At 44.2% G+C, this 26,222-nt stretch overlaps 1 protein-coding gene across 1 annotated transcript; it reads right to left on the reverse strand.

The window, feature by feature from the left end:
* Positions 1-26,221, reverse strand: ALG12 (ALG12 alpha-1,6-mannosyltransferase). Its single transcript, XM_068276339.1, has 9 exons — positions 25,596-26,221; positions 25,386-25,518; positions 23,262-23,435; positions 21,014-21,208; positions 15,059-15,162; positions 8,055-8,278; positions 2,323-2,492; positions 2,151-2,226; positions 1-1,789 (listed from the first exon to the last, which is right to left on the reverse strand). Exons 1-9 carry the CDS (start codon positions 25,803-25,805, stop codon positions 1,561-1,563), a joined length of 1,515 nt encoding a protein of 504 aa, XP_068132440.1. The 5' UTR covers positions 25,806-26,221; the 3' UTR covers positions 1-1,560.
* Position 26,222: the final 1 nt, after the last annotated feature.

Genomic DNA, 26,222 nt, shown 5'->3' on the forward strand with positions numbered 1-26,222 from the left:
TAATGAATACATTTATTTGGCATAGTTTGTATAAACTTATTTTAATATTTAGATTTTATTTTAATGGCCTTCTAGTGTGAATTGTAGGAAGAAGGGGTAAAGGTGGGTTGGATGCTGGTGTATCCTACCAGCAAACTGGATGGTGAGAGAGGTGCAGGATTGAAAACTAAGAACCACACAGGTCTCTATTTGACATTGTTTTCAGAGCCTTCTGACTCCAAAGCGAAGCACACACAGATCACATTGAAAAGCAGTATAATAGTACCATATTGTTTACTTGGGAAATTCAATACAAAAAGCACTCACTTGTCATAATCAAACGTCAACTGTAAAAAACAAATTCCACTTTTGAAAGGAAAGTGCAAAAAAATGATCCTCCTCCTAAAATTGACTTTTTTTTTTTTTTTTTTTTAGATATCCAAGTTTGATTTTATACTTAAATCTACTTTTTGAATTGCACCTGAGATGGTAAATTAAAATTTTATACTTACCCGGGGCTTTCTCCAGCCCATGAGTACCGATGCGCCCCTTGCCATGCCATCCTCCCAAAAACCTCCATTCACCTGGTATTGGTCCCAGTAATCTGGCTTAGTCACGCCAGTTGGCTCTTCTGCACATGCACGGCCTCTCCGCACATGCACAGAAGAGCCGAAATCAGTCAGTTATCACCTGCCGTTTATGGCGGCCAACAGATCTCTATCAAAGTGGGAGATCTGTCTTTTGGATGATTGGCTGCTAAAATCACATGTACGGCCACCTTTAGAAGCCATTTTCTGACAGGAAAGCGTTTATGGCTGCAATTCTTTATCAGTGAGAGATACGCTATAGTCTAACCAGTACAAAAACCTGTCACTAGCATTCCTGATATTTAACTTTTAGAATACTGAAAAACACCACATAGTTATGTGTGCTTGGCATTATAAATACACATATTTATCTCATCAGGTTATCTCTGTACCCCTTTAAACTATGCCGTCTGCCAACACTAGCTTCAGAGGATCTTCGCCTTCAGGTCGTCTATGATGCATAAAGTTGTATTGGCTCCAACTGGCACTGTCCCCCTCCCTCCCCAATAACCACACCTCTCCTCACCACTCAATATTCTGGGTGATGGTAGTTTGTGGCAATACTCCTCCCACAATCAGCAGTAAAGGGAGGGTAAGAGGAAAAAAACCCACCCGCCGATGTAATTGTGGGAATCCAGTATGCTGTGATACACAGCCCACCTCCAGGAGCTGGAGCAGTTTCAGCCGGAAGCCCTACCACAATATCAGCACTTGGTCTTTTAAGGGTCTCTGACCATATGTAGGGTGAGAAGAAGCATTCAAAATGGAGATGAAGCGTGATATTAAATATTTTCCTTCCATATCAATTTAAAGTGTGCTAAGAATTTCCAAAACCATCAGTAAGCTCAGATTGTTCTAATTTACAAAAGCTTTTGGAATAATTTCCGAGGTACAGTCCAGAAGCTCCCACCTCATTGCAGGAGCCTTTACTGCTCAAATCCTTATACCCGTTTTTGTACAACAATGGAATAACCATATAAATCTCACACAGGTATTATACAGTGTGAGACCTCTCTAAAATGACTAATTTTGTTAGCAGTTTCACATAAACTGGAGGAGTGTTATGCAAACGAAAACCTAAACCATCCAAGCCAGGTATGAAAGTTAATACTTTGTGGGTATCTTTGTACCGGGACAAATGAGAGTCATTATATTCCATTATGATGTGGGAGTAGAGATCCATAGCTGCATCTGTTGCTGTAACATCTTCCCTCTTGTCATACCTCAATTCAAAAAGACAAAGAAACAAGGAGTCAGTTTCACATGTATTAGCAGATGGTGGGGATGCATTGCTGCAACCTTACCATGCTAGGTATACACTATACAATTTTCTGGCAAATTTACCTGCCAGATCAATTTTTTCCAACATGTCCGATCTGATTTTGATCAGTTTTCCGTTCACTTCTGTGGATATCGATCGGAAAATCAATCAGAATTCAGATTGGACACATTGGGAGAAAAAAAAAAAAAAAAATCGATCTGGCAGGTAAATCTGCCAGAAAATTATATTGTGTGTACCTAGCATTATCTTTAATTAAAATGAGAAGAATGCAGTGCAGAGTATTTTCCTTTAATACCACATACCTCCAATGTGAATGATGCTGTAAGAACCGAGTCACTCCAGTTTGAGCTGCTGTCACATCTATATGTACGGATACATCTAAAGAAATAAGTTTGTTTGAAATGTTTAGAGTATACAACGAAATACAAATCCGATATAAAAATAAAAGCATACATTTACAAATAGGAAACAAACCTGTTGAAGGATCCACCAAGTTATGTAACATTTTCATTGCAGCCCCGCCAGGGTAGTTAAAATGCGACACATATAAAGATCCTGCAGAGTAGACTGCATTACCCAGGAGATGAGCTATTACACATAAGCATCCACATTTAAATAGCAAAGATTTACTGTAATTCTGGCATCTGGAAAAAAAAAAAAAAAAAAAAAAAAAGCATAACGATGTAGAATAAATCCTAAGTCATACTTGAAGAAAATAGGCACTCAATCAGGTTCACAACTACTGTATCGGACTACACATCATTAGTTTAACGTCATATTCCAATCTAAAAAAAAAAAGTCATCCACTGTGATTTCAACACTTGACCAGATACCCGCAGAAATAAAAATTGTTCGACCACCCTTTATCAATTTACTTTCTAGTCAAATCTACAAATTACAGTTAGTCTACGCTTAAACTAGATAGGGACTGTAGGTCAGTTCTTAACCTGAATCCATTCTTATGTCAGAATACTGTCATCTCTGTCCCTTGTGCCTCTAATGTCCCCCTTTGTGCCACTTCTGTGTCCCCTGTGCCTGCATTGCTGTTCTCACCTTCCAGCCAGAGTCTAGCGCTGTGCGTCTATCCATGCCTCCCCCTGCTTCCTCTAGTGCCAGTCTTCTTCTGCACGTCGCATGACATACAGGAAGAGGTACTAGTACAATGCACTGCTTTCGCTGCGGGGATCTCTGCAAGACGCATGCTGGGACACGGGAGGTTTGAAGCTGCTCCTCCACACTTCCCCCACGTGGAAATTACATCATCGCAACAAGATTGAGCTGTTCATGTCGGCAGGTCATTTGTAAGTTGAGCGTTCCTAACTTGGAGATTGCCTGTACTCCGATCTCAGTCTTCTACTACTGCTGCCCCTACTTCATTGATAGGAATTAAGGTAGTCATATACACACAGATTTTTGCCCAATGGTCCCAAAGGATCAATTCCTCTTTAATCTGAATCAATCCGTGAGTAATCTATTCCGTCCATACACTGAAGAATGACTTTTTCAATTCCAGCAGGGAATCTATAGAAAAATGATCAAGCGGAGCATTGCACTGTTAGATACAATACAATAACATTTCTATAGCGCTTTTCTCCCATAGGACTCAAAGTGCTTAGGCTCTGTCAGATTCAGTAATTGGTAGTAGGATGAAGTATTCACACAACTAAAGTTATATTTCTGCAAATGCCAAACAGAACAGGTGGGTTTTCAGTCTGGATTTAAACACGTCCAGGGATGGAGCTGTCCTGATCTGTTGAGGTAAGGAGTTCCAAAACGTAGGGGAAGCATGACAGAAGGCTCTGGGACCAAAAGTTTCCAAGTGGACTCTGGGTATGACTAGATTATTAGAACCTGTGGATCTGAGAATGTGGGGATTGCTACGCAACTGCAACATATCTTTCATGTATCCAGGGCCCAGATGAAGTACAACGCTATGGATCACCTATCAACCACCACTACTACCCTGATAGACCAAAATCTTCCATCCAGTCCGACCAATACTTCATTTTTGTGGCATCGATTACAAGCAGATTTGATCACAGTGAAAACTGATGTGTATATGGCCTACTTTACTCCTGGACCTAATCACTATTTTTGTTGTAAATTGTTTAACATCAGCTTGTGTTGGGTCAATCGATCACTAGCAGATACAAAAACACTGGAAAAGGAGCAAAGGATCAGACTATGCACAGAGGTAAGTGGATCCAGGATAAACATACCACTGTGCTTACCTTAGATAGCTTTAAGATGAAAACGTACAGATATGATTGATAACACAGATGAAGTATTGGTTTTCTTATTAGTGGTCTGTATATGTTGTAACTTATGTTTTCTACTTATAATGGGGGAACAAGAAGTTTGTTGCTCTGTGCCATTAATTTTCTTTCCTTAGTGTACAATACAGACCAGGGCTGTGGAGTCGGTACAAAAATCTTCCGACTCCTCAGTTTATGAAACCACGACTGAGTACCCAAAATAGCTCCGGCGCCTTGACTCCGACTCCTTAGTCTAATACTTAAACAGGGCTGTGGGTTTTGTAAAAAAATCATTCCGACTCCGAAGTTTATGAAATCAACTACTCCGACTCCGGGTGCCCAAAATTGCCCCAACTCCTCGACTCCAACTCCACAGCCCTGGTACAGACCAAAAGTTTGGACACACCTCATTCAAAGAGTTTTCTTTATTTTCATGGCTATGAACATTGTAGATTCACACTGAAGGCATCCAAACTATGAATTAACACATGTGGAAGTATAGTACATATCCAAAAAGTGTGAAACAACTGAAAATATGTCATATTCTAGGTTCTTCAAAGTAGCCACCTTTTGCTTTGATTACTGCTTTGCACACTCTTGGCATTCTCTTGATGAGCTTCAAGAGGTAGTCACCTGAAATGTTTTTCACTTCAAAGGTGTGCCCCGTCAGGTTTAATAAGTGGGATTTCTTGCCTTATAAATGGGGTTGGGACCATCAGTTGCGTTGTGGAGAAGTCAGGTGGATACACAGCTAATAGTCCTACTGAATAGACTGTTAGAATTTGTATTATGGCAAGAAAAAAGCAGCTAAGTAAAGAAAAACGAGTGGCCATCATTACGTTAAGAAATGAAGGTCAGTCAACTTTGAAAGTGTCCCCAAGTGCAGTCTCAAAAACCATCATACGCTACAAAGAAACTGGCTCACATGCGGACCGCCCCAGGAAAGGAAGACCAAGAGTCACCTCTGCTGCAGAGGATAAGTTCATCCGGGTCACCAGCAGCTCAGATTAGGTCAATGCCACACACAGTTCTAGCAGCAGACAGATCTCTAGAACAACTGTTAAGAGGAGACTATGTGAATCAGGCCTTACTGAGGGGACAGGCAACAAGCAGAAGAGACTTATTTGGGCTGAAGAACACAAGGAATGGACATTAGACCAGTGAAAATCTGTGCTTTGGTCTGAGGAGTCTTTGGTTCCAACCACCGTGTCTTTGTGCGATGCAGAAATAATGAACGACTGGACTCTACATGCCTGGTTCCCACCGTGAAGCATGAAGGAGGTGTGGGGGTGCTTTGATGGTGACACGGTTGGGGATTTATTCACAATTGAAGGCATACTGAACCAGCATGGCTACCACAGCATTTTGCAGCCGCATGTTATTCCATCCGGTTTGCGTTTAGTTGGACCATCATTTATTTTTCAACAGGACAATGACCCCAAACACACCTCCAGGCTGTGTAAGGGCTATTTGACCAGGAAGGAGAGTGATGGGGTGCTGCGCCAGATGGCCTGGCCTCCACAGTCACCAAACCTGAACCCAATCAAGATGGTTTGGGATGAGCTGGACCACAGGGTGAAGGTAAAAGGGTCCACAAGTGCTAAGCATCTCTGGGAACTCCTTCAAGACCATTTCAGGTGACTACCTCTTGAAGCTCATCAAGCAAATGCCAAGAGTGTGCAAAGCAGTAATCAAAGCAAAAAGGTGGCTACTTGAAGAACCTAGAATATGAAATATTTTCAGTTGTTTCACACTTTTTGGTTATGTACTATACTTCCACATGTGTTAATTCAGAGTTTGGATGCCTTCAGTGTGAATGTACTATGTTCATAGTCATGAAAATAAAAAAAAACTCTGAATGAGAAGGTGTGTCCAAACTTAGTCTGTACTGTATGCAAGATAAATTGTTAGGTCCTCTGAAACCTTTTGTCCTGCTTCCAACTGTCCTTTACACTGCTGATTTTCAAATTAAAGAATTATGTCTGGTTGCTACAGCTAACAAGCACAAATATCTCTCACATGAGGCCCTAGGCTGAACTTCTCTCTCTCTCACATGAAAAGCGGTTCATGGTTAATTGTAGACTGATGCTCACTAATCGCATCTCCAGTATCACATTAATAGTGGATGGTGACAGTTGGCCAATGGGAGCAACTTGGCAAGGCAGGAAGGGGCGGACACAATTCCAAACAAAAACCATGGTGGAAGGCACAAATAGAGCAATCAAAAATGGCAAAAATCGATGTTTTTACAAGTTTGCTTTCTTTAAAGGGAATTTGAAGTGAGAGGGATATGGAGGGTGACATATTTAACGTTAAAGGGGACCTAAACAGAGGGATATGGATGTTTCCTTTTAAACAACACCAGGTTGCCTGGCAGTCCTGCTGATCTCTTTGCCTCAACAGTGGCTGAATCACACACCTGAAACAAGCATCCAGCTAATCTAGTCTAACTTCAATCAGAGCACCTGATCTGCATGCTTATTCAGGGGCTGTGGCTGAGAGTATTATGCTGTAAATACACGGTGCATTTATGCGCCGGTATTGAGCCAGCGGCTCGATTGATAAGAACTATCTAACCGTGTATGCCCAGCATTAGAGACACAGGATCAGCAGGGGAGTCAGGCAACTGGTATTATTTTAAAAGCAAAAAAAAAATAAAATACAGGTCCTTCTCAGTTTAGGTTCCCTTTAAACAATGTACATTGCCTGGCTGTCTTGCTGATCTCTGCAATAAACCCTGAACAAGCATATAAATCATATGTCTGACAAGATAAGCTGCATACTTGTTTAAGATGAGTGATTCAGACCCTACTGACCAGAAAGATCACCAGGACTTCCAGGCAACTGGTATTGTTTAAAAGAAAATAAATATGACCTGCTTCCATAGGTTTCACACCTCAGGTTCCTTTTAACTGGGTTTGAAAACAGGTTCACGTTAACCACTTGCCGACCGCGCACTCATACCGCGCGTCGGCAAAGTGGCAGCTGCAGGACCAGCGACGCAGTTCTGCGTCGCCAGCTGCAGGCTAATTAAATCGGGAAGCAGCCGCTCGCGCGAGCGGCTGCTTTCTGTCAATTCACGGCGGGGGGCTCCGTAAATAGCCTGCGGGCCGCCGATCGCGGCTCGCAGGCTAAATGTAAACACAAGCGGAAATAATCCGCTTTGTTTACATTGTACAGCGCTGCTGCGCAGCAGCGCCGTTAGGCAGATCGGCGATCCCCGGCCAATCAGCGGCCGGGGATCGCCGCCATGTGACAGGGGACAGCCTGTCACTGGCTGCACAGGACGGATAGCGTCCTGTGCAGCCCAGATTGCCAGGGGGGACAGGGATGAGAGGGAGGGGGGGGGGGGAAATTTTGCCGCGGAGGGGGGTCTTTGAGGTGCCCCCCCCCCCCGCAACACCCAGGCAGGAGCGATCAGACCCCCCCAGCACATCATCCCCCTAGTGGGGAAAAAAGGGGAGGCGATCTGGTCGCTCTGCCTGCACCCTGATCTGTGCTGGGGGCTGCACAGCCCACCCAGCACAGATCAGCTAAAACAGCGCTGGTCCTTAAGGGGGGGGTAAAGGGTGGGTCCTCAAGTGGTTAAAGTAATGAGAGGATCTGTCAGTTACCCTGAAGAGATGTACCTTTTAGCTTAGCACCGTTAATTGGTAAGTGAATAAAAGGTGCTCTCTCCCTCATTGAAATATGTTAATAAAATACAAATTAAATTTTGAAAATCCTTTAAAAAAAAAAAAAAAAAAAAAAAAAAATCAGTGTTGGAAGCCAACAAAACCATGATTTTCCCATGACTGTTGTAGACATACCGGTATGTTCAGAACACACAAATAACGGATACACCAAACCCCTGTGGGTTTGTATTATTATGTGTGCCTTTTAGTTAAACACTAAGCATCTGAGTGACTGTAACCCTTCCTTTTGCATTAAGCAAGCTTCCTTTATACTTACATATATGAACATCCTTTAGAAGCCACGATGTTTAAAACAGGAAATGTGTAAATGATAAACCGTAGTTCTTTGTGAGGAAGGAAAGAGTACAAAAATATAAAACCTGCAACTGGTGCAATCAGAAGGCGCATTCTTCGGTCAAAAAGGCCAAATGGCAGGAAGATGATGCTAAATGCCAGTGCTCGTGGTATCACAGAGTAAAAATACCACAGAAACGGTGAAGTCTTTAAGACATGAATTAAGGAAGAATTTGTAAGCAAGGTTAATAAAGGTAAATAAAATAATAGGTTAAAGTGCTCAGGATCAACTGATGCAGCTCATATATGGAAGCAAACAATTGCAGATCTTGACACCACTGGGGGAACCAGACTAGTGTGTAATGACTCACCAGATCCTGAGGCCTACTGGGCCCGACAATAGACTCTGGGGTAGTGGTCACCCCAACAATCACCTCCAGATGTCCTAGGTAGGAAGGTAGTTCAAACAGCATCCGTGGCACCTCCAAATTAAACAAATGCCACCTCACATTTATGAGGGTTTTTGTCACTTTGTTACATGGCGATCAGGTTTTTGTATTTTCATGTTGATCAGATTGATCTTTTGATTCATTCCATTATGTATTATTGATTATTATCTGTGCACCACGCCCATCACCTGCTGGTGATTTTTAAAAGTTTTTATCTCAGTGTTTGATGTATAAATAAAGATTTATTGTTCATTCATTATTACAATTTGGTCATTGTGGTGCGGTCTTTAACCATTTGAGCTGCACAGACGTGAGCTTCAAGTCTGCAGCGTCAGCTGATAGAGCCGCAGGGACGCGCTAGTCACGTCCCTGCAGTTTGGGGGGTTTGCAGTCGATCGTGCAGACGGATGCCCGCAATCGCGCTGCTGCTAGCGGGGGGGGGGGGGTGTATTGGCTGCAGGGGACAAAAGTCCCCTGTGCCAATCCGAGCAAGTCCGCCGAGAATAAAGACTGTTTTTGTTTCGCTGGTTTACGTCGCTCGATCCTTAAATTTATGAATGGAAATAATGTTTCCATTCATAACCTCCCCGCCGCCACTGTGATCGGAGGCTTCCGGTGGAAGCCTAAAAGGTGCGTACACACGCACTACAGCCAACGGCGAGTCTGTCGGACCCTCCCGCTGGGCGGACTTTCAGCAGACTGTAGTGCGTGTGTACGCACTATCGGCGGACTGATAAGGCTGTTCGTTCAGAAACAGCCTTATCAGTCCGCCGACAGTGCGTACACACGCACTACAGTCTGCTGAAAACCCGCCCAGCGGGAGGTGCCGACGGACCGGTCATTGGCGGCTGAAGTGCGTGTGTATGCACCTTTAGTCACAATGTAACAATACATTGTATCCTATGTAGTGTAATTGTACGGGGACATCTTGTGGCCAAATAGTAAAATACACCTACTGACTATAGGGAAAAAAAATTAAGAAGACCTATGTAAAGAGGGCATCTTATTAAATAATAGGCTGAGAATTAGTGATGGATGTAAAACTGAAAAAAATGCACCTTTATTTCCAAATAAAATATTGTCACCATACATTATACTAGGGATATAATTTTAACGTTGCAATAACCAGGACAAATGGGCAAATACAATGTTTGGATTTTAATTATGGTAGCATGTATTTTAAAACTATAATGGCCGAAAACAGAGAAATGATTTTTTTTTTTCCATTTTTTTTGTGTTATTCCTTTCAAAATGCAAGTAGAATCAAATAATTATTAGCACAATGTACCACCCAAAGAAAGCCTATCATTTATTTGTGATAAGTAGTGATAAAGTTATTGGGAAATGAAAGAAAGGAGCGCTGATAGGGGAAAATTCCTCTCGTCCATAAAGTGAAAAATACCTGCGTGCTGAAATGGTTAAAGGGTACTTTTTATTGCTCTTTATTGTTTAAATGTTCCTATTGCCCTTAGCACGCTCTGGCCTATATATTATTACATGGTGCTTGTTCAAAATTCCTAGTATACAAACTTTTTCTACACACATACTGCATTTCGTCTCAAATACCTCTATAGTAGTAAACATTCAATGACAGTACACACCAATTGTGAATAACCCCCTTCCAAGCATTTCATTATGCTTTTAAATTGATTAAAAGACAACTGTAATGAGGGATATGGAGGCTGCCATATTTATTTCCCTTCAAGCAATACCAGTTGCCCATCTATCCTATTGATCCTCTGCTGATTTTTCTGATGCAGATTTCCCATAGGCATTCATTTGAGTCAGTTTTCTGCATCTAGAATCCACGTGTAGTGGAAACAGGCCCTAAAGAGGAGCTGTCAGCCATACTATCTCAGAAAAAAAAAGCCACATATTAGTAGATAAATACTTGCTCTACTTATATAACATATGTATTGCACTATCCACATTTTGATTTCAGTGAGTTTTATATAGCAAATAAAGAGAATTCTGATTATGTCCGTTTCAATCTTAGAATCCGTGTCTGAAGCCAATCCTGATGTCACTTCCTCCCTTAGGCCTCTTGCACACTTCATGCGATTCCAATTTGCGTAGATTTTAAAAAAGAGACAAACATCAAAAACATCCCCTGGGGGGTACTCACCTCGGGTGGGGGAAGCCTCCGGATCCTAATGAGGCTTCCCACGCCGTCCTCTGTCCCACGGGGGTCTCGCTGCAGCCCTCCGAACAGCCGGCGACAGACCCGACTGTCAGTTCAATATTTACCTTTGCTGGCTCCAGCAGGGGCGCTGTGGCTGATTTCGGCTCCGAACTACACGGAAATAGCCGATCTCCGTCGGGTCCGCTCTACTGCACAGGCGCCGGAAACTTGCGCCTGCGCAGTAGAGCAGACCCGACGGCGATCGGGTATTTCCACCTACTTCGGAGCCGACAGCCGTCAGAGCGCCTGTGCAGGAGCCGGGAAGGTAAATATTGACGTCATCCTTCACGGAGAGCTGCAGCGAGACCCCTGAGGGACGGAGGACGGCATGGGAAGCCTCCTTAGGATCCGGAGGCTTCCCCCACCCGAGGTGAGTACCCCCCAGGGGATGTTTTGATGTTACGGATCCTCTTTAACATGCGATTTACGATTTTTTTTAAATAGCATCCAGGGAAAATCAGACTAGCAAAACAGATTTGCAGAGTGCAGGGGGCCTTACTCGGTTTCCTCTCCTCTGCCTGATTGTGTAAGCAGGGTAGCCATTGGGGGCGGGGGGACAACTGACACTGCAGTGAGGGGTCCAGGGCTTCTGCGGGCCCTGGTCTCCCCCCCCCCCCCCCCCCCAAAGCACTGGAAGGGCCACATGTGCTGGCTGCGGGCCTATGGCTCACTAACCAGCACATGGCGTTCCAGCACAGAGAAGAGTGACATCAGCGCTTGAACATGGGGAGCAGATGAGTGTGACCGCTACAGTGGACTTCCTATACTGGGGCACCACCTTTATCTGGCTACAGGCTACCTATACTGGGCCACCACCTATACCTGGCTACCTATACTGGGGCTGGAACCACCTATACCTAGCTACCTATATTGGGGCACCACCTGTACCTGCCTACCCATACTGGGACGCCACCTATACTTGGCTACTTATACTGGGGCGCCTACAGCTTGCTACCTATACTGGGGACATCTGTACCTGGCTAACCTATATTGGTGCACCACCCATACCAGGCTACCTATACTGGGGGCAACTATACCAGGCTACCTATACCAGGGCACCACTTATAGTTGAATACCTATACTGGGGAACCTGTATCTTGCTGGCCTATACTGGAGTACTAGCTATACCAGGCTACCTATACTGGGGACGTCTACACCAGGCTACCTATACTGGGGACGTCTACACCAGGCTACCTATACTGGGGACGTCTACACCAGGCTACCTATACTGGGGACGTCTACACCAGGCTACCTATACTGGGGACGTCTACACCAGGCTACCTATACTGGGGACGTCTACACCAGGCTACCTATACTGGGGACGTCTACACCAGGCTACCTATACTGGGGACGTCTACACCAGGCTACCTATACTGGGGACGTCTACACCAGGCTACCTATACTGGGGACGTCTACACCAGGCTACCTATACTGGGGACGTCTACACCAGGCTACCTATACTGGGGACGTCTACACCAGGCTACCTATACTGGGGACGTCTACACCAGGCTACCTATACTGGGGACGTCTACACCAGGCTACCTATACTGGGGACGTCTACACCAGGCTACCTATACTGGGGACGTCTACACCAGGCTACCTATACTGGGGACGTCTACACCAGGCTACCTATACTGGGGACGTCTACACCAGGCTACCTATACTGGGGACGTCTACACCAGGCTACCTATACTGGGGACGTCTACACCAGGCTACCTATACTGGGGACGTCTACACCAGGCTACCTATACTGGGGACGTCTACACCAGGCTACCTATACTGGGGACGTCTACACCAGGCTACCTATACTGGGGACGTCTACACCAGGCTACCTATACTGGGGACGTCTACACCAGGCTACCTATACTGGGGACGTCTACACCAGGCTACCTATACTGGGGACGTCTACACCAGGCTACCTATACTGGGGACGTCTACACCAGGCTACCTATACTGGGGACGTCTACACCAGGCTACCTATACTGGGGACGTCTACACCAGGCTACCTATACTGGGGACGTCTACACCAGGCTACCTATACTGGGGACGTCTACACCAGGCTACCTATACTGGGGACGTCTACACCAGGCTACCTATACTGGGGACGTCTACACCAGGCTACCTATACTGGGGACGTCTACACCAGGCTACCTATACTGGGGACGTCTACACCAGGCTACCTATACTGGGGACGTCTACACCAGGCTACCTATACTGGGGACGTCTACACCAGGCTACCTATACTGGGGACGTCTACACCAGGCTACCTATACTGGGGACGTCTACACCAGGCTACCTATACTGGGGACATCTACACCAGGCTACCTATACTGGGGACATCTACACCAGGCTACCTATACTGGGGACATCTACACCAGGCTACCTATACTGGGGACATCTACACCAGGCTACCTATACTGGGGACATCTACACCAGGATACCTATACTGGGGACATCTACACCAGGCTACCTATACTGGGGACATCTACACCAGGCTACCTATACTGGGACACCACCTATAGCTGGCTACTTATACTGGGGAACCTATACCTGGCTACCTATACTGGGGGCACCGATGCCTGGCTACCTATACTGGGGGCACCGATGCCTGGCTACCTATACTGGGGGCACCGATGCCTGGCTACCTATACTGGGGGCACCGATGCCTGGCTACCTATACTGGGGGCACCGATGCCTGGCTACCTATACTGGGGGCACCGATGCCTGGCTACCTATACTGGGGGCACCGATGCCTGGCTACCTATACTGGGGGCACCGATGCCTGGCTACCTATACTGGGGGCACCGATGCCTGGCTACCTATACTGGGGGCACCGATGCCTGGCTACCTATACTGGGGGCACCGATGCCTGGATACCTATACTGGGGGCACCGATGCCTGGATACCTATACTGGGGGCACCGATGCCTGGATACCTATACTGGGGGCACCGATGCCTGGATACCTATACTGGGGGCACCGATGCCTGGATACCTATACTGGGGGCACCGATGCCTGGATACCTATACTGGGGGCACCGATGCCTGGATACCTATACTGGGGGCACCGATGCCTGGATACCTATACTGGGGGCACCGATGCCTGGATACCTATACTGGGGGCACCGATGCCTGGCTAGGGCAGGGGGACGAGCTAAGAGAAGGGGACAAGAGGTAACACGGGGGTAAAAGAGGCACAGGGGGCACAGAGGCGGACAAAAGAGGCACAAGGGAGAAGAGGAGACGGGAACATGAGGTCACACACAGGGACACAAAAGAGGCACAAACTGAAGTGAGACAGAGGGGGGACAAAAGAGGCATAGGAAGAAAAGAGGGGGACAAAAGAGAACGGATAAAGGATAAGAACAGACCTACAAGTCCCTATCTCATTTGTTAACCGGGGATTACCTGTATTTTGCTAGTATTTGGCTGCACCCACAACACGCCATGGCCACACCAACTTTTTGCTGCATCACGCTGTGCATGCCGCTTTCTTCAGTGTCAGAGCCATGCACATTTTTCGTCGTAGCACACTTCGCGCACGGACACGGGAGTGGGTGGGCACAGCAACCAGTGGGTGGACCCAGGGAGGGGGGGCCAGGCCTGATGATGTGTGAGGGGCTTCAAAATTTCTAATGGCGGCTCTGTGTGGGGAAAAAAAAACAAAACAAAAAAAAAACACAAGCATGCACTGCAAATTCTCTTTTGCAACAGATGTTCCAAATAAGACCAGGGGACCTGGTAAATGGTACTCTATTGAGAAGAAAATAAGGAGATTTTTAAATTTGGATTGCCTGGTTAGCATCCTTATTTATTTACCATATAACAATAGAGAATTGATTTTTTTTATTGTATGCCTAACAGTTACTCTTTAAAAATTCTTATTCTGTCCATATATAAATAGTTTCCACTATTTAGAATTAAAACTACAGAGGTAGTAAATCAGTTCTGCTGACACTAACCTCACCTGTGAATGTTTTTTTTTTTTTTTTTTTGTGCAAAACATGCACTGTTGGGGGTACTTGAGGACCAAGTTGAAAAACACTGACCTAGACTAAGCTGCCTTCAGGTGCTACTAGCTTTAGCGTAGGTGAGTGAAAGAGGGGGCATGCACTCCAGATGCAGTCCAGGTGTTCCAGGATTGCATGTGCCTATAAACCTGCCCTGTCCATGCAGATAGTGCCTTGGCCAGCATTCAAACCTGAGACTGGAGCAGTGTTAGTGTGAGAGTGCTAAGAACCACAGAGTTTGTGTTACAGTCCTAAAAATGTAAATGCCATTAATAAATCATACTATTACCCACATAGAAACAGTGATAGTTGATGGCTGTTGGTCATTAGACCGTTCAGAAAGGATACTCCCCAGTTTGCACTCTTATTCAATATTGTGTTGTACCACAAAACCTCTCCTTCTGGCCAAAGAACACGTTTCCAGATTACAGAATCCACAGCAGTGGTTAAACCTTAAAGACAAAAATAAATAAAGTGTGAGGGTCTCAATACAAGGCTCAGTGCTCACAAGCCACACGCTGCTTTTATGCCAGTAGACACTACTGTCATGTATGAAATGACAACGAGGAATTTTAAAAAATGCAGCCAAATGTTAAAGAAAAAGGCTGCAGTTCTCATGCGCTTAGCGTCAGACAGGAGAAATGCACTATACAAATGTTAGCACTATCAATGCTTATAATCAACATCTAAATGAGTTTGTGCTGCCCATGAACATTCAGTCTGGCTTTGCTCAGGAATCATTATAGCTGAGTCTGTGTTCTCTGATGTCTTTTCAAGCCCAAGCCTGCCCCCTTCTGGCTCTGCTCAGGAATCATTACAGCTGAGTCATTATAGCAAAGCCAGACTGAATGCTCAGTTGGGAATTTTATCAGGGCTGTTAAGAAGCAAGCTGAACAGAGAAGAATGAAAAAGAGAGCAGGATAGGTGTTTTCTCTAATGTTCCCACTGATATACTGTATATGGTAAAATACATGAGGGTGCTTCGTCTATGGTTCACTTTATGAGAATTATTTGTAGGTGTAGTAGTAATGATAAATAGAACTATCCTTGAGTCTCATATTATTACGTTTAATTTAAGGGGTTAAATCGGAAGTGTACACAGCAGCCATATCACTGTGGTCCTGATTTATTCAGCTGTAAGAAAATGAAAATTACTTAAAGAGGAGCTGTTAGGTATAAGGTCTCAGAGAAAATAAACACATATATCAGTAGCTAAAGATTGGCTGTACTTACATTACATATGCATTTCACTGTCCACGTTTGGATTTCACAGAATTTTTATATAGTATATGCAGAGATACATGCTCCTGACAGCTCATGGCAGGCTCCATGTTTTTCTGCCAAATGTGTCGTCATGTCCTGCCTGCTTCCTGATCACAGAGGAGCTCGTACAGAATAACACAGTGTGCAGTGAATATTAATGAGCCATGTGGCTAGGAACAATAGCTGACTCCTGCAGTGTACTCTACCCCGAGATTTATCAGTGCTTTGCGCTGGACTGATTAGAAAGCTGCTGTAACGTCTCATTAGCAGCCGAGGGGAGGGCCCCAGAATGCTTTGCAGTTTACTATGCGGCTTGCGTCCTTATGGGTCTATAACAGCCTTTAAGATAAGCACACATCAAAGGTAACTGAGATTTTTATCTTCACTAATGGCTTTCTGGCTTCCTTCTAAACTGTTTAACACAGGAGAATAGAGGTTTAAATTAGCTTCTGCAGCCTGACAGTTACTCTTTAAAGGAATACTATCGATACCCAAGTGTTCTAAAATGACAGTGTGCAAATAATGTCTAAGTAGCTGTGTAAATATTTTCCTACTTTTCATGTTAAATACCAGAGTCAAAAGCTGTAATTTATTGAGGGTAGGATTTAGCTATATTGGGACAAATCAATTGCAGAAGGGGTGTCTGCTTCAATGCACAGCCAGAGTTGCATATCAGACTACAGAAGGCAAATATCAAACTCTGAAAGCAAATAAAAAACAGTATGAAAAAGCTGTGACAATTAGTTACATTTCCTCTGCTCTCTTCAGACAGGTCAGTCAGAAACACAGGACACAGGAGCTGCAGCTGTTGGGAGCTCTCTTCTCTGTCACACACAGAGCTACACATAGAGTTAACTGATCAAGTGTGAGGGGAATTTCCCCTCTCCTCATGGCTCAGTCAGCAGTCAGTTGTCAGTAAAGTTTGAATGTATTTTGCTAACAGTAAACAAAGAAGTTGCTACTAAAATGTATACACCAGTACTTAGCAGCACTTCCCAAACAATTCCTGTGTCAATTGAAAAAAATATGTGACTCGATAGTATTCCTTTAAACTTTTCAGCTCTGTCCTGCTATCAGAAGTGTTAGTACATACAGCTAAAAAAGTGTTTTGCCTTCTATTTCCTTCTTGGGAGATCTGTCCCTGCATTTGACTGCCTCATTTACATATAGAAAGCAACTGGTTAACCCTTGCTATGACAAAATAAATTAAAAAAAAACAAAAAAAAAAAAAAACACTGGCAAGCTCTAAGACTGGTACTGTACGCACTCAGTTCTACATCAGCACGTCAGTTCAGGTACACTTGACATCCAGAAAAGTCTGGGCTTTGTATACTTCTAAACACACAAAAAAAAAAAAAAAAAAAAAAAAAAAAAAAAAATGAAAACACATCAGATGGGAAAAAAATGTGCCGAATATTGATAGCAACATTGACTGGATAATGTTTTAAGATTGAAAAGATACTATAATGCTTCGTGAAAAAGAAAATTATTATCCTACAGAGGGCTGAATTTAAGTTGTTTGTGTTCTAGGGTTTTTACCCCTTAGGTAGGGTACATTCTTTTTTTAAAGGGACTCTGAGCAGTGCAGAAACTATGGAAAGATGCATATCATTTTAAAGCTCTCTTTCTCCTCTTTCCAATGATATGTAAACCGCCGCCCTACGCCTTTTAGTTTTCGCTATTTGCGCAATTGAAATTGCCGCGGCCACGATTTCAATCGCTAAAATAGAGAAAACTAAAAGGTGTAGGGTGACGATTTATGTGTCGCCAGAAAGAGAGCTTTAAAATGATATCCATCTTTCCATAGTTACATTGTATTACACAGGGCGACACTTTCCCCAGTGTCAGCAGCTGCATTCAGCAGAATGGAGCTACTGACTTTAGGAAAAAGTCGCCCTGTGTAATGCAATGTAACTATGGAAAGATGGATATCATTTTAAAGTTTCTGCACTGCTCGGAGTCCCTTTAAAAAGTTACTGAGGCATTTTACAGGGAAAAAAGGCATAAATACGTAAGATACACGTTATTCTTTTTTCACCTATCCTGATTTTTACATGGCAAGTGCGACAGTTATAAAGCACGTCAAAATGTATTTGTCTCTTCCGGGTTAAAAATGATACCACATATGCCTTACTAGCTGGGCATGCAGCAGGCACATGTATGGAGTTGCCAGGGTGAGTAGAGTTTGGCGCAGGGCGAGTCAGAATGACGACTTATCCTGATGCCGTTGAAATTTCTGCATGCAGCGGCCTATAGCACTGCAGCTATGCAGCCTCTTACATGCAACGAATCAACCTGCTTTGTGCAGCGGACCATTATCCCCAGCTAATACATCTGTAGTGACTGGATTCGATCGGTAGGGTGACAGTTCAGGGCCTCAATGATTCACTATACAGGTGAATCACTAGGCAACGGCAGAGCGATGTATCTATACAGCACTGGGGCCTCAAACAGTCACTGTAGTGATCACATCTAGTTGCTAAGGTCAGCAGTCATAAAAAGGTGTGTAAACAGCTAAAGGTACATTATCTGCCACATTATCTGGTATCAATTCCTTCATCCTCCAGGAACTGCCTGGATACTCTCACCCCATGAGGCCAGGCATGGGTCATGCAAAGCATCAGAGATAAGGAAGCAGCAGCCCGACACCCGACCCGGGTGTCGTCAGTGCTGTATGCAGCAGCGGGACCGGGAAAGGAGCCAGGAGGACGCCGAGGGACCTCCGGTGGGCTAGAGAAAGCCCCAAGTAGCGATTTCATTTTTACTCCTCGGGGTCCCTTTAAATTAATGAACAACCCTCTTTGCTACTTAATTGACAAGATTATTGTCCCAGAAGTTTGATTAAGGTTATGCCATACTCTAATTAAAAACCAGGGCTGTGGAGTCGGAGACTAAGTAATTTTGGGTACCTGGAGTCGGTGGTTTCAATAAATTTAAAAGTCGGAGTCGGATGATTTTTGAACTAAATCCATAGCCTTTGTAAAAATTAAACTAAGGAGTCGGAGTTGAAGGAGTCGGAGCAATTTTGGGTACCTGAAGTCGGGAGTCTGATGATTTTCTACCAACTCTACAGCCGTGTTAAAAAGTGTTCCTTTTGTTTTGTTTTTTACTTTAGCAGTTTACAACAAGACAGGTTGCAATGTCACAGGATCACAAGGACATGAAGCAGTAGACTAAAAATACATTAAAAAAACAAAAACGAAAGGATATAAAAAGTTTTATACATACCTGATGCTTCCCTCCAGGCCTCTCCATGCAGATCACTCCCTTCGCTGCCATCCTCCACCTCATGGATTCTTTGGTAGATAATAATTCTAACATTTATATAGTGCTTTTCTCCTGTTGGACACAAAGTGCTCAAGAGCTACAAAGGGTGCGCTCAAGAGGCCACCCTGCAGTGTTAGGAAGTCTTGCCCAAGAACGTCTTATTGACTAGGTACTGACCCTAGCCAGGACTTGAACCCTGGTCCCCCATGTCAAAGGCAGAGCCCTTAACACGCACAGTATTCAGCCACTAGCTGTCCCATTAGATTAGCCAGTTGGCACAAGCAAAGTCTGCCCGCACTCCCGTGGCTGGAAGCGTTCTGAAGTATGCTCCCCGCAACTGGGGCATGCTCTTGGCCGAGCCACATGTGCGCAGTACACCGCGAGTGGAGAATCTAACAGGGCATCTACCAAAGAATCCAGAAGGCGGAGGACGGCCGTGAGGGAGCAATAGGTGTAGAGCGGTGCTTCCTCCAGGTATGTATAAAACTTTTATAATTTGTCATCTCCGGGTCACTGTGAATGTGCTATAAGTACTTGCTTCAGTTTTTCTATAAATGCTGGGAATGATTGGCTCTTGGCATCCTAGAAACTTTCCAAGATTCTTATAGAACACTCAGAAGCTTTCTCCATTGCTCTTTAGGTTGAATATTTTATACAGTAAAACCCCAGTTATCTAGAAATCAGTTAACCAGAAGTCTCAAGCATCTAGACAAAAAAAAAAAAAAAATGTGGCCTTGCAGAATACATAAATCTACTTTTACACTTCTTAATACAGTAACAAACCTCTGTTACATTACGTTAAGTCTGTCATTTGTCCTAATTTTTTTTAATGACCATTTCAACATTAATACAGAGTTTATGGAGTTTAAGTATACATTGGGCTCTATTCATAAAAAAGTTGTGGCGAAAAAAACTTCTGGAGGGAAAATACCGCAGCGGTATTTTAGACTTCTGGGTGGTCATTCAAAAATATCTTGCCAGCTGCGATGCAAGAGCGGAGATCTCCCGCTGAAAGCTGGCGGTAAGCTGTCAGAAGGCATGCGGAAACACTTCAGCCGGCAGAGTCCCTCCGTGCACTGCTCTCTCTGGGAGCTCTGTCCCATTCACTTGTATGTAATCCGCAAAATCAGAGGAAGCGGTATTTCCCGTCCACATACCGCTTCCTCTAAACTTTATGAATGGCCATTTTGTTACTTTTTCTAGATAAATCTAGAAAAACACTGGAGAAGGCGGAAATTTCTCGCTCTGCTGGGGGATTGTAGATTTTCATGCGGGAACAGCTTTTATGAATGCCCACTTTGCTAAATGGACGGGAAAATCCACTGTTTTGAGCGGAAAACTTGCGGTAAGGTTTTATGAATAGAGCCCACTGTGGAGTACAGTGCTGGTTTTTAGCTAGGTCTATTTTTAACTATGACTCTTGAGCAACCAGAAACTACACTTATCCGGCGTCAGCCAATCCCTGTTGATGCCGGGTAATAAGAATTATACTGTACTTCACAATAAATGTATCACTACTAGGGATGGTCAAAAAAAAAAAGTAGCTGATGATTTTTATTGGTCCATTTCCATGCTCCAAAAAAATTACCGTACATCAACTCATAATTCTTGACAGCTCATTGACCATCCCTAATATATAATAATAGTCTTCAGGCCTCAGAACAAAAAATGGCTCCTATCCATATATCCATTCACTGACATATTATTACCTTTACGCATCAGTTATTTACCCTAACACTGCTCTACAAAGCTGCAATCCAACAGTATACTCACTTAAAAAGAGGATTCCAGCTGGGACTGAATGTGTAAGGACTGTAACAAGTGATATGTTCTTCTTAAGTAGAGACATTAGCAGCATGAGTCCCATTAATATGCACAGCTCAGATCTGAACACAATGATGGCCAATGCTGAAAGCCAAATAAACGGGCCAGGCTTCTGTTTCATCCAGTATGTGACAGCCAGCAAGACTGAAATTTGAGGAAACAAAAATATCTGTGAACAAATAGCTATTGCTAGCTAATTCAACAAGAATAATGCCAGACATGGTACATAAAAATAATGAGAATAACCATGTTACATGGGTATAAATATTTTCTTAAAGGGAAGGTTCAGGGACTAGCTAAAAAAAATAAAAATCCATTTCCACTTACCTGGGGCTTCCTCCAGCCAGTGGCAGGCAGGAGGTGCCCTCGGCGCCGCTCCGCAGGCTCCCGGTGGTCTCCGGTGGCCGACCCGACCTGGCCGGCGGCCAGGTCGGGCTTCTTCTGCGCTCCATGGTGCGTTTCACGCCGGCGCGCTGACGTCATCGGACGTCCTCCGGGCTGTACTGAGCCTGCGCAGTACAGCCCGGAGGACGTCCGATGACGTCAGCGCGCCGGCGTGAAACGCACCATGGAGCGCAGAAGAAGCCCGACCTGGCTGCCGGCCTGGCCAGGTCGGGTCGGGTACCGGAGACCACCGGGAGCCTGCAGAGCGGCGCCGAGGGCACCTCCTGCCTGCCACGGGCTGGAGGAAGCCCCAGGTAAGTGGAAATGGATTTTTATTTTTTTTAGTTAGTCCCTGAACCTTCCCTTTAAAGGGAACCTGAAGAGAGAATTATATGGAAGCTGCCATATGCATTTCCTTTTAAACTCCTGAAAATACTGAACCTAATCTTGTCAGATTTTTGTCAGAAAAAAATCGGATCTGCATGCTTGTTAAGGCCCCATTCACACTTGCTCTGGCGATTTATGCCAAAAATTGCCATTCACACTTGGGGCGATTTTCTGTGATCCCGATTAGCGTTTCTGTAGCACTAAATCGCCAGAAAATCACCTGAAAATGGTGCAGGATACAATTTTTTTTTAGCGATTTGCGTTAACCGCAGGTGATCAGCAAATCGCCCAAGTGAGAACGGGCCCATAGGTTTCTATTGCACTAGTGCTTTCAAAAGTGCTAGCGCTTGAGCGGTTTGCCGAAATCGCCGGCAAAATGCTCAGGTGAGGACGGGGCCTAAGGTTAAAAGTATTAAGTTGCCATACATCAGGTGACTTGGTGGTCGATCAACCATTCAATTCAATTATAATCTGATAAAAAAAAAAAAAAAAAAAAAAAAAAAAAAAAAAAAATCAGTGATGCAAAGAGCACGCCCGATCGACAACGCAACCAATTTCGGGTGGAAATTGGTTGCATGTTCCGAGCGGACATGCTGCAAGATGTAGGGCCGACATGCTCGTTTGGGTGCGTGGTGGTAACGGTGTGCGATATTAGGACAAGCAAAGAACGGGACAGAACCCTTGGCGCTATCCCTCCTAATGTAAAATGTGCAGTATCCTTTACCTGTCCGGCTCCATCTTCACAAAAGCATCCCATGTGGTTGCCAGCATAATGTGGGCACGCCTGTGACATCACACATGCGCCCAAGTATACGCCGGCAACCATATGGGGCACATGTATGTAGACAGAGCCCGATGCCAGCGACGGACAGGTGAAGTATACCGCACCAGGAACATTTTACATTAGGGGGGACAGCGCGGAGGCTGAACTCTTGCATAGGACAGAAGGAAAACGGAGAGAAAATGCACCCTGCACGTATTTAGAGAGTTTAGCCTGTCTAATTCTCCCTCATCTGTCACTAATCACCAATGTAATTTGATCTGTTCTGTGTCCACTCAGGAATCTCATCTGCAATAGCAGGGCAGCTGATCTGTAGACACAGGATGTTAACAATAGGTCTGCTTCCATGAAAGCAGGAAGTAGACACACTGCAGGTTTATTGCAGGATTTGTATCAGCTGTAACAAAAATATTTTCCTTTAAAGGTTATTATGCTGTTGCTTATCTTTTAGAGCAGAGAGGAAGTTCTGAGTTCAGGTGAGCTTTAACAGAATCAAAAGTTGATCCTCACATACCTACCTTGAATATACAGTGGGCAAGTCAACCCTCTATGTCTATTGCAACTAAACACTTTTCTGTGGAATGAACGTTAAAAGTTTGCATTTTACATATCAGGCATCCTAAATCCAAATGAAGTAATACTTACCAACAGGAAGGGCAAATATATTTGGAAGAGTTCGAGTGCAGTAAAACATCAGGTGAAACTGTGATGTTGTAATCAAGCAGAAAAACGTAGACACGGTGGATCCAAACTGCTTCCGGACCTCTTTCTGTAATTGCCACAGTGCATAAATGACAGTCAAACCCAGACATCCTCGAACTAGAAAAAGAAATGCAGTATTAAAGTTCCTTCTCTCACATTAAAACATTTGTTCAAGATTAATGTAATGGATATGGAATCATAGAAAAATGTACGGTTGCTGAGAACTAACCACAGCCAGTTTTCTGGTGACAGCCAGTGGATATGCTGAGAGGTGTAGCAGCAGTGGGGATTACAGATCTCCCCTGCCCACTATGATCCGGACAGGGGCTGAAGAAAAGGCTGCCTTGTTACTAAAGGTGATTCAAAACTTCTTGCTTTTTCTGGTGGCTAACAGTACAATACTCTCCTGCTACTACTAATATATAGAATTGAGGAGCTGCACACCTTACCATATCAATTTGGTTGCATAACCATTGATGAAAAGCAACATCATGTGTCAATCAGGCAGTCGAAAGGATTAGTCAGCACACTGGCTTCTCAGATAGCAAAGCGTATTTTTATTATTGAATTCATGTGTCAAACACCATAGGTTGACAGTTGTATTGGGAACACGCAAGGTCCCCTTCCTCAGAAGAGTGCAGGCATACAACACTATGTATGCACTGTTCTCAGGAAGTGGCCCCTGCGTGGCCCCGAAACAATTGTCAACCTATGGTGTATGACACATGAAATCAAGAATATAAATGCGCTTTGCTCTCGGAGAAGCCGGTGTGCTAGCGAATCCTATCGACAGCCTACTACTAATCTGGACATTTGTTAGACTTCGCATACAGCTAACTAAAGTGGTTTTTGCAGTAGAAAGTTATAACAATGGACCCTGACCAAGAACTGAACTGAAGCTTTACATTAGGGGAAAACCCCTCCTCTGCAGAAATAGAACTTAGAGGATTTTTTCTTTATTCTGGCCTCACAAGGCAGAGCAAAATAAACTGTGGTAAAATCAACCTGTGGGTTTGATTATACCCTTTGCTCAGTGGTTTAACTACATGATTATTTAGCCACATTCCCCTGATATGCGATGCAGATTGCACAGTATAGCACACATACAACAAAAACAGAAAGACATTACAAAATGGCCTTGGTAAAGATGGCCACATACAATAGAAAAAAGATCAAATTTTATGGCAATTCAATTAAATGATTGATTGTACAGAAAAATCAAAAGTGTTTTTATGAATTTTCATCTTTTTTTCAATAAAACTTCATTGGGAGTGGTGGAAATTTCAGGACAATTTTTCAGGAGATTGGATGATTGTCAATTACTTGATTTATAGACCTACGCATTTTTTTTTCCAGAATTTTCAATACTTTTTTTCATAATTGGGAATTAACACATGCCTGATAGATTGGGCAGATCAAAGGTTACAATACATGATAAAAATTGATTGCAATTCTAAAATTGAAAAGAAACAATATTGTATAGTGTGTGGCCAGGAAAGGTCCCATCTTTTTCATCCAATCTTACCATTTCTATGTAATATAAGAGACTGCCTATAGTCAGGGACGGATCTAGGGGGGGGCAAGCGGGTCTCTTGCCCCAGGCGCAGTTTGTTGAATTCTTAAAAAGGCGGCAAAATGTGGATGGGGAATGGCAGTTTAGGCGCCAAAACCTGACCTTGCCCCAGGCGCAACTTGGGCAACTTGGTCTAGATCCGTCCCTGCCTATAGTATCCATTCAATATAGTTCAACACATGTGATTTTTGATGCTATTTTTACCATCAGATTGTATAGAAAATTCATGGTTTATGAAGGCAATCGATAGTGAATGATTCTTTGGTCGACTGTTTTATAGGATAAAATCGATCCGAAAATATGATCACATTTGAAGAAAGAATCCTTCAGTAAATGTGAACATTCAATAATTGCCTTCAGAATACTTACGATCATTCAAGTCACATCGAAACATCAAATTCAGTGAAAAATTGTACCATTAATGGGCACCTTCAGTTTTGGGAGACAGCCGTGGGAGTTTTCTATTGCACTTGCAGCTGATTGAAAACTCTTACCTATCAGCTGAGAATAAAACTTTGACGCCTGGAACAGCGTGAGGGCGGATACAGCTGGGGCAGAGAGAACAGCAAGGAAGATGGGGCCAAGAAACGTCCTGGGTACCACTCCCGGGAACTCATGGTGATCATACTGCCAGGGAAGAGGAGACAGGCGTGTTATTACTGACAGCACATGCACAGCGAGCTCCCATTGTCACAGATCGTTACCTTGTCCAGATCCAGCCGGTGGTACAGCAGATCATGAGTGGCCTGTAAGTTGAAGCTCTCCTCCACCTTAGTGTATGGGCAAATAACTAGGTGCAGGAAAGCCACAGCCAGGTACAGCAACAGCAAGAACACACGCCTGCCGCGGCTCCCCTTCTCCGCCATATTGGAGTAGAAGCCACGCCCGCAAGCGGCGTCACTAGAGCAGAGCATCACTGAATCGCCAATCCACGTGTTCACTGTTTGCGTTCCTCAGAAGTGGCAGCAGTGGCGTTTTCCTCACTTTACGTCAGTGAAAAAATGACGTCATGCATCTATCCCTATCATGTGACGTATCAGCAGTACCTCTGCAGGAAGTGTGATTCTGCATGTATCTGCCAGCAGCCATCAGATGGCATTCTAGGTATGGTGATAGCACCATTGCCTGTCCTTGTCTTGAGCCTGATGAATGCATATTCTGTACTAGCAAAGGGAATCAATAGTAAATCCTTCATCATCATCAGCAACAGCATCTTTCCTGATGAGGCTAGCTAGGGTAAATCTGCTTCTATTTAGGGCTATTATTTCCTGCACTGTAATTATATGAATGGTCGGTAAGACGTGTTGAGAAGTGCAGTGTGACCACTTAGC

This window comes from Hyperolius riggenbachi, chromosome 3 (genome assembly GCF_040937935.1).
Source record: "Hyperolius riggenbachi isolate aHypRig1 chromosome 3, aHypRig1.pri, whole genome shotgun sequence".
In the NCBI taxonomy this organism is placed as follows: Eukaryota; Metazoa; Chordata; class Amphibia; order Anura; family Hyperoliidae; genus Hyperolius; species Hyperolius riggenbachi.